This window comes from Oratosquilla oratoria, chromosome 42 (genome assembly GCF_046742065.1).
Source record: "Oratosquilla oratoria isolate Oo_2021 chromosome 42, ASM4674206v1, whole genome shotgun sequence".
Lineage (NCBI taxonomy): Eukaryota > Metazoa > Arthropoda > Malacostraca > Stomatopoda > Squillidae > Oratosquilla > Oratosquilla oratoria.
In genome coordinates, this window is record NC_134818.1 from 28,180,360 (window position 1) to 28,189,742 (window position 9,383).

Genomic DNA, 9,383 nt, shown 5'->3' on the forward strand with positions numbered 1-9,383 from the left:
AGGCCAGTTCTCGAAAGCAAACTCCGAGGACTTCCAGCAGAACCAACAGCAGAACTACCGTGGTGACGCCTTCCAGCAGACTACTTTCAGATCTAATTTGCAAACATCAAACAATCAAAATAGGTTCCAAAACCTTGACAACAAATTCCAGTCAGGCAGCGCATTCTTAAACAATGGAAGAGCTTTCACCAACCAAAGACGAGAAGGAAGCGGTTTCCGATTCAACCAAAATGACCGATCGCAACAGTTTAATCAGGGCAACAGATTCCAGCTGCAGAACCAGGACCTTTCCAGATCTTTCGAACAGGAGAACCAGAACCGTTTCAATTCCTTCCAACAGGAGAGTCGAGGCAACCTGTTTGGTTTTAACTCCCTCGACCAGAACAATCAGAGGAACTCCTTCAACCAAGAACGCTCGTCTCAGTTCCAGCACAACTTCTTTCGCCAGGCAGGAGACTCGCAGAATGTTTACGAAGGGTTCGCCGAGCCCCTGAATCTTCCCTCGGGAGCTTCTCTCCTCATGGGCCAGATCGACACGTCGTTCCAGTGTGCCGACCGCCCCTATGGCTACTACGCCGACCAGGGCAACGACTGCCGCGTCTTCCACGTGTGCAACCCTTACCTCTTCGACGACGGCCGCGTCGAGACCCACCAGTACAGCTTCATGTGCGGCGAGGACCGAATTTTCGACCAACAGAAACTGACTTGCGTGGAAGCACACTCTGCTCTATCCTGTCAAGAGGCCTCCAACTTCTATTTCAAAAATGAAGACTTCGGTCGACCAGAGGAAAAATTCTAATCAACCATTTTTTTTTTATTTTTTATTCTGTCTAACTCCTTGGTACCTTGTATAGAAATCACTTGACAATAAATTTGATAAAATCAGATGCTTGTATTATCTGGTAACAAACATTGTGGGTTTCATAAATTCTTTATTATATTTTGACACTCTTTTACACACGCACACATACACACACACACACACACACACACACACACACACACACACACACACACACACACACACACATACACACACACATATATGTATATATTATATACATATATATACATATACATATTATATATATAGATATATATACATATATATATATATATACATATATTTATACACACACAAAGGTGGAAATATAGGAATATCTTCAAATTATCGCTCTGTTTCATTAAGGGAACCTGGGAGTTCCTATACGTGAACGTGTCATAAAAGTTGTTCAACTTCTCTGGTGAACTTATGTATAATTATCCTTTCCAATAGAGTATAATTTCCCACCAAGCTGTTTCAGTCACATGTATATGTTACGTGTAGTGAATATTTTTATTTTGTATAATGGTGTATAGTGAAGACGATATATCTGAGCATGAAGGTGTCCATATCAACCGCCTGTGCAGGAAATAAGAGATTAGAATCTTGGTAACAACTTGGTAAGATTATATTTTATTTTATGTTCATATTTCTTCAGGATCTTTTTATTTTGAATAGTGAAAAGTGCTGAGAAAATCTGTTAGGATAAGTTAGAAAAAAATCATGTTACAGTTTCCTTTATTTTTTCTTAACAAATTAAAATATGACTTTTTCCCTTTATAATGGCACAACAATCAAAATGATATGTAAAATAGAGCCAGAGATATAGCTTATTAAAAGACAAAAACATTGATTTTTCAGGAGAGGTAATTTTAACTGGGAGGCTGGAAAGCGACGTGCCCTTCCCTCTAACTTTGAAAAGGCACTAAGAGATGTAGAGAATAATAGGTTGCTTCTGATTGGTGGGAAGGGTTGCCAGATATCTCTATAAACACAATATCGTAAGAAAATATATATAGAATTGACTATGGAAATTTTGACTTTATTTCAATACACAGAATGTTTTTTATGCAATGGGGTTGCCAGAGGTTGCCAATAATTTATCTATTTTATTCTGTATAAAAAAGAAATGAATTGAACTATAAAATTTGGTCAAAGTGTTACCACCATCATAGAGATTATTTTGAAATATTTACCTAAAATTCGTTCATGTGCCAGAATTTTTCGAATGATCGCGTCCACAAGTCCTCTTAAGTTGGACTAGTAATTGGTTGAATGAACAAAAACAGAGAGTTGTTTTAATTGGGAAAACATCTGGATGGAAAAATGTTACGAGTGGAGTTCCTCAGGGTTCCGTTCTTGGGCCACTTCTATTCATAGTATATAAATGATATAGACCACAGACTAAAATCTACGGTTTCCAAATTTGTTGATGATACAAAAGTGTGCGGAATGACAAATGATCACTTAAACTAATTAAATATTCAAGAAGATTTAGATAAATTACAGAAATGGTCTGAAAAAATGGCTAATGAAATCTAACACAAGTAAATGCAGGGTTATGCACATAGGTAAAAATAAGAGTAAGTACGATTAGAAGTTATCTGGAAATTCGTTAACAAAAGTGGATAGTGAAAAGGATCTCGGCGTTATTATCAGTAACGATCTCAAATTATCTAAGCAGTGTATTTCAGCCTCTGAGAAAGCAAATAAGATTGTAGGACTGATTGCGCGATCTTTTGACTTCAAAAGTTCATCTCTCGTTAACAAGCTATATAAATCGTTAGTTCGTCCACATTTGGAATATGCTGCTACCGTATGGTCACCGAATCTCATTAAAGACATTGACAGATTGGAAAAAGTACAACTGACTCCAAATATCAAAAATAAATCCTACGAAAATGGACTGAAATATATGAATCTGTTTTCCTTAAAAAAGCGTATACTCAGAGGTGACTTGATACAGGCCTTTAAGATTCTAAAAGGAATTGACATCAAAAGTGACAACATTTTGACACTGAATGAGAATCAGACAAGAAAAAAGGGTTTCAACCTGTCAGGAAATAGATTTAATTTGTAAGTGGGTAGAAACAACTTTGCCAACCATGTAGTTAATGAATGGAATAAATTTCCTCGGGGCAGTGCAATGTAGTTCAGTTCGAAGATTTAAGAATCATTTAAATAAACACCTAAGCAAGATGCTTTAATGACAATAATTTTATTCGTATCCGACGTAGTTATGGACCAAAAGGTCTCATGAAGATGTTGCTCGGCCTTTGTAATCCTGTGAATATTTTAGTATTCGCTTAACCAAAATAGTGTAGGTTTCGCTTAAGTTTTTGTAAATATAGGAAAATACAGTCAGGCCGTCCATCCCTTTCTTGTATTATATCTATTAATCTTGAATGGAAACAGATGAAATTTGTGGCACATGACCTTCCCTGTCTAAATCCAAATTCTCTCGGGTTTAGTATATTGTTCTCCTCCAGATATTTTGTCCATCTATTTTTGATAACTTTTTTTTTCAAATTTTGGCTACTCCACTTGTAAGGGAGACCGGTATTTTTCCTGCTTTGAGTGAGCAGCTTATTACCTTATATACTTTGTCTATTAGTTCACCTTTACATTCTTTTAAAATCCATTTTGCAATTTCATCCGGGCTGTGCGATTTCCTGACATCAAGGTTTATTATTTTATTCATTATTATTTTCTTGTTGCAATTACTTCTATCATAGGGGGTGATCCCACTTCATTCCTTTCATCCCAATGCTAAATATTTTCTCTAGTGAACACAGACTTGAAGTGTTTGTGTGTGTGTGTGTGTGTATACGCGCGCGCGCGTGTGTGTGTGTGTGTGTGTGTGTGTGTGTGTGTGTGTGTGTGTGTGTGTGTGTGTGTGTGTGTGTGTGTGTATACGCGTGTGTGTGTGTGTGTGTGTGTGTGTGTGTGTGTGTGTGTGTGTGTGTGTGTGTGTGTGTGTGTGTGTGTGTGTGTGTGTGTGTGTGTGTGTGTAGGTGTGTGCGTGCGTGTGTGTGTGTTTGTGCATGTTTATGTGTGTGTACCTGTATGTGTGTGTACGTGTGTGTATATGTTTATGTGTGTATACGTGTATGTGTGTGTGTACGTGTGTGTGTGTGTGTGTGTGTTTGTGTGTATGTTTATGTGTATGTACCTGTATGTGTGTACATGTGTGTATATCTTTATGTGTGCGTACGTGTATGTGTGTGTGTACGTGTGTGTGTGTGTGTGTGTGTGTATGTGTGTGTGTGTGTGTGTGTGTGTGTGTGTGTGTGTGTGTGTGTGTGTGTGTGTGTGTGTGTGTGTGTGTGTGTGTGTGTGTGTGTGTGTGTGTGTGTGTGTGTGTGTGTGTGTGTGTGTGTGTGTGTGTGTGTGTACGTGTGTGTGTACGTGTGTGTGTGAGTGTGTGTGTGTGTGTGTGTGTACGTGTGTGTGTACGTGTGTGTGTGTGTGTGTGTGTGTGTGTGTGTGTGTGTGTGTGTGTGTGTGTGTGTGTGTGTGTGTGTGTGTGTTTGTACGTGGATGTGTGTGTACATGTGTGTATGTGTGTGTGTTTGCTTGTGCGCTTGTATTTTGTATATAAGTGTGTGTATATATATATATATATATATATATATATATAGAAAGAGAGAGAGAGAGAGAGAGAGAGAGAGAGAGAGAGAGAGAGAGAGAGAGAGAGAGAGAGAGAGAGAGAGAGAGAGAGAGAGAGAGAGAGAGAGAGAGAGAGAGAGAGAGAGAGAGAGAGAGAGAGAGAGAGAGAGGGAGAGAGAGAGAGAGAGAGAAGGGGGAAGAAAATAGATAGATAGACAGACAGACGGACATGTAAACAGATAATCTAATAGACAGACATATACAGACAGACGGAGAGGTAGACAGAGTGATGATGGAAGTGGGAATTACTAATTCAATTATGAATATATTCCTGCTTCGGTTATCTCAATTGGTGCCCTTCGAGAGTAAACGAAAGCAAGGAATAGGTCTAGGTTCCTGTACCAGAGAGTTATGTTAAGGAGATATTGATTGATTAATTGATTGATTGATTTGAGTCATCACCCATCGGGAGGTCCACATCTCGATGCGAACACATTTGCGAACACATTCGCCAATTCCGGCTGACGCCAATCTCAGATGACGGTTTTTGCAGATTTTCTTCAAAGTTTTTGGCCATTTGGTTTCAATAAGTTGGAAGAAGATTTCTCAAGATAATCTTCAGGATTCTACTTTGCTGTTGGCAACCACAGCATTCGGAATACGACAACGACACCTGGAGGAACAGCAAGGACCAAGTAACGAAGAGTTCTTCAACGTCATGGAAAAGGAAATGGGCCAGGAAGCTCAGAAGGAGCTCCACTTCTGATTCTGTTGCTGCCGAAGCCACTGCAGAAGACTTCGTGTCAACGGCTCTCCTTTCTGACCTTATACAGAAGAACGAAGAACTAGTTTGTATACACGAAGGTAATGATAATTGGAAGGAAGTTAAGGCCCTCGGTCAAGGCAGCTTCGGTAAAGTGACCTTGATCGAGAGTAAGGGGACGAAAGAGCGCATGGCTTTCAAGAAAGTTGACAGCGAAGACGGAGCTTCCACGACCATGGAGGAAGTCATCCACAGTCAACTGAGCCATGCAAACATCGTCAAACTCTTCTTTTGGAAGAAGGAAGGCAGGAACCTCCACATGTATATGGAGTACTGCCGAAGAGGATCCCTAAAATCGAAAGTTCTCGACATGACCGAAGAGGGGGCAGAGAACTATTTCGACCAGTTGGTGGCAGGTGTGGGATACTTACACTCCCGAGGAGTTGTCCACAGGGACATAAAGCCCGCGAACCTCCTCATCGCAGAGAGAGAAACCCTGAAAATCGCCGACATGGGTCTCTCCTGCGTTTACATCTCCGAAGGCAAAGAGATGGTCCTAACTGGATTTGCAGGCACCCCGGCCTTCATGGCGCCCGAACTTCTCGCCAGGAGCCCATACAGAGGTCCTCCAGTTGACATCTGGTCGTGCGGGATGATCCTCTTCATCATGTTGACCTCGGCCCGACTTTGGGTCAAAGCCCACCTCGAGGATCCAGGCTTCAAGCACTGGGTGGAGCGGAACAAGGTGTACCTAGGACTAGGGCCATGGGAACGACTAAGAGAAACCTCATTTAATTCTTTGGTCTTCGGCCTTCTGGCAATTGATCCTCCCCAGAGACTCGCCACTTGGAATGACCTTATTAAAAAGACAGAGCACTGAGTCTTCCAGTTACATTAATAAGCAATTTAACTGAAATGTTTTCCAGTGGACGGAAGTAAAACACTACCATCACATGACAATAACGAAATAAAAGTGAAAGTGAAAATAAAGTAAAAGTAAGAAATGGTACTCCTCACTGAAGCATTGTGCATCATCTCCAGCACTCATTACCAATGATGCTTCCAAATAAATAAATAATAAAATCCCCTCAGCTGAATGATATCGTAGATTTTAAGTCCAAAGTGCAATGCCACAATCAAAACCAATTATACAATAACCACTTCTCAATTGAATAGAATAGATTGGTGATAGCCTGAATGTATGTGTGTGTGTGTGTGTGTGTGTGTGTGTGTGTGTGTGTGTGTGTGTGTGTGTGTGTGTGTGTGTGTGTGTGTGTGTGTGTGTGTGTGTGTGTGTGTGTGTGTGTATCTGTGTGTGTGTGTGTGTGTGTGCGTGTGTATGTGTTTGTGTATTTACTTAATTTTAGTATACAGGAATTTTCACCTTAGCAAAACACTACGTTTTTTTCATTTAGCATCGTTGTGGACCGCAAGCGTATCTTCTCGGTATGTTTTATCATTGCAACTCATTATCACTTTAGCCTCAGTTGTACAAGAAAGTTTCTGTAGTAACTGTGATAGAAAATCACCTGTAGAAGAAATTGTTAACCACATTTAACTTTTTTTTTTTTTTTTTTAAATCTCCGGAGCTCCACTTCTTCATCTCTTACACTATCCCCATTCCCGTCGCAACCATCAGAGGTAATTTACCTTGCAAGTCCCTTTCCCCTCTTAGACTCCACAGCTAAACTCACGTGTGGTTCCTTCCATGCCACAGTTAATCCAGCGGATTTGGGTACTTTTCTACACTGATACTGCACATGACCACTTTCTCCGCACCCGTAACCTCTCCTGCTTATTCATATAACCATTGGAATTCTGCTGATGTCTCATAGGACTATACCGAGGTGGGCTTCTAGGTTTATTTCCATATTGACTCTGCGGAACATAATGAGGTTGTGATCTTTGAGGATTGTAACGGTTTTGTTTAGAATCAGAGTGGCCTAGTCTTTTATTATTCTTTCCCTAAGCATGTCCCACATTCCTTATTCCACCTTGTTTATAGTTCACCCGCTCTGTACACATTCCCCGCATCACAGCCAATTGATCAGCTAACCTTGCTGCCTCCATCACATTCTTAATCTGGTTTCTACAGATTTCATATTCAATATCAGGATGAACAATATCTGTAAAGTACTCCAACAATATCAACTGTCTCATTTCCTCCAAATTTTCTACTTCCTCCGATTTACACCATCGGTCAAATCTCATGCCACACTCCCTGGCTAAATCACTATATGTCTGTCCATCCATCTTTATATTCCTGAATCTCCTATACACTTCAGGTGCCAATTCTACTGTTCTGAGCACAGCTTCCTTCACCCTACTATATCTCACTGATTCCTTTATTGACAAATTCGCAAAGGCCTCCCTTGCCTTTCCTTTGAACTTTTTCTGCACCAACATTGCCCAATCTGCTCTTTCCCATCCTCTGATGATGGCCACCTTTTCAACTTGAATGAAGAAGTCTTCTGCTTCTTCTTCTTCTTCTTCTATAAATTCAGGTAACTGACTAACCCTGTCATCTCTTCCGTCTCCACCATTACTTCCCATTGGCACACCCACAATTTCTAATTCTCTTAGCCTCACTTCTTTCTCTGCCTGAATCCTTTCTGGCTCAATTTGCATTTGCATCCTATATTTATTTAACTCTAATTTATCACCTACTGTATTTGCATTTTCTCCTTCTCCTCCGATTCATTTTCATCAATTGTATCAACAACTTCCTTCTCAGCAAGTGCCGCCATAATTTCTTTCTGGATATCACTTTTCAATCTACATGTCACAGGTATTTCATATTTATCCGCTACCTGGCGTAATTCTTCTATTGTAAACTAATACAACAGATAAATGTCATTGTTTTTCACAAATTCATCTATCTTTTCTGATATCATTATTTCACTTGAAACTTCACCACTGTGAGACATATCTCAAATTTTGGGAAGTAACTGTGGATCATTGTGCGGGAGTCTTACTGGTTATTGGCCGTTGGTTCTAATCCCGGACGGGCCCCCATTTTTGTTACATCCACCTCTAACCTAAAATAATCAGTTAGTAAATAAAGGACTTAGGAGGACAATAATAGCTCTCATAGATATTGCCTCATCCCTTAAAGGTGGTGACAAATTAGAAAAAAAAACACTTCTACTATATTATATATATCATATATTGAATTTAAGCGTATATCAATTATGTCTTCATGATATTCATACATTTTCTTATACATATGAAGAAGAAAAATAATACTCAATCATTATATTAAATACAGGTCTTAAAGGATTGTACTCTACTGTATGTTGATCTCAATGGAATAGGTTACTGCCATGTGGTTGCCATGACATGATATGTGCATACATGAATATTAAACATGATCATTGAATATCTAAGCAATCCCAAATTATAATCAATCTAATCATAAGATTTCAATACCACACAAATTATAAGTCCACATACCTTGTACAATATTTGCTCTTTCCTTCTGTATATCAAACCCCCATTTATCTTAATGGTAAACATATTAATTCATACATGTGCACACTGAATCCCCCGATGACACATCCGCGTCTTAATTCTTTGATTGCCAGAAGGAAAGAGAAAGAGAAGACGTGGATCCCTTCTTGGGTCCACGTTCGAAATAAACAGTTCGAACAATATATTCATCCACATATATATGTCGTAACTATAAATCATACACTGTTCATACATCACAAGAAACTAATGCAAATACTTCTTTGAGTTCTAACACATTAATTGGAACATAATAATCTCAATGCATAATATATACGCAGATGCGACACAACAGAAAGCATAATACAAACACAGGGGCGACTATGGTACGGTAACAATGAATATGGAGCACTATCTCCAAAACCTTAAGAGGAGTTCGTGAACAAACAAATAGACATACAAACAAATGAAAGATAGTTATCCAAGTATCTTGGGTTAAGGTTTCAGAATATATATGGTTAGAGGGGTCTATCTGAAAAAACCTAGGAGTTCGTGAATAATCCCTAACCTAACCATATCCCACCTAACTTTAACCCTTAACCCTAAACAAAATAATTTTTTTAATGGAATATTGTTACCCAACTATCTGGAGTGATAGGGTATCAGAATATATGTTGTTATGGGGGTCTATCTCCAAAACCCTAGAAGTTCGTGAACAAACAAACAGACAAACAGACAGAG

General features: G+C 39.4%; 1 protein-coding gene across 1 annotated transcript; it reads left to right on the plus strand.

Moving 5' to 3' along the window:
- The first annotated feature begins 519 nt into the window (after window positions 1-519).
- Window positions 520-799, plus strand: LOC143021442 (U-scoloptoxin(01)-Er1a-like). The gene has a single exon (XM_076178908.1). The coding sequence runs from the start codon at window positions 521-523 to the stop codon at window positions 797-799; it is 279 nt and encodes a 92-aa protein (XP_076035023.1). The 5' UTR covers window position 520.
- Window positions 800-9,383: the final 8,584 nt, after the last annotated feature.

Coding starts and splice junctions, on each gene's coding strand:
- LOC143021442 (XM_076178908.1), top strand. CDS start 521: ATGGGCCAGATCGACACGTCGTTCCAGTGTGCCGACCGCCCCTATGGC.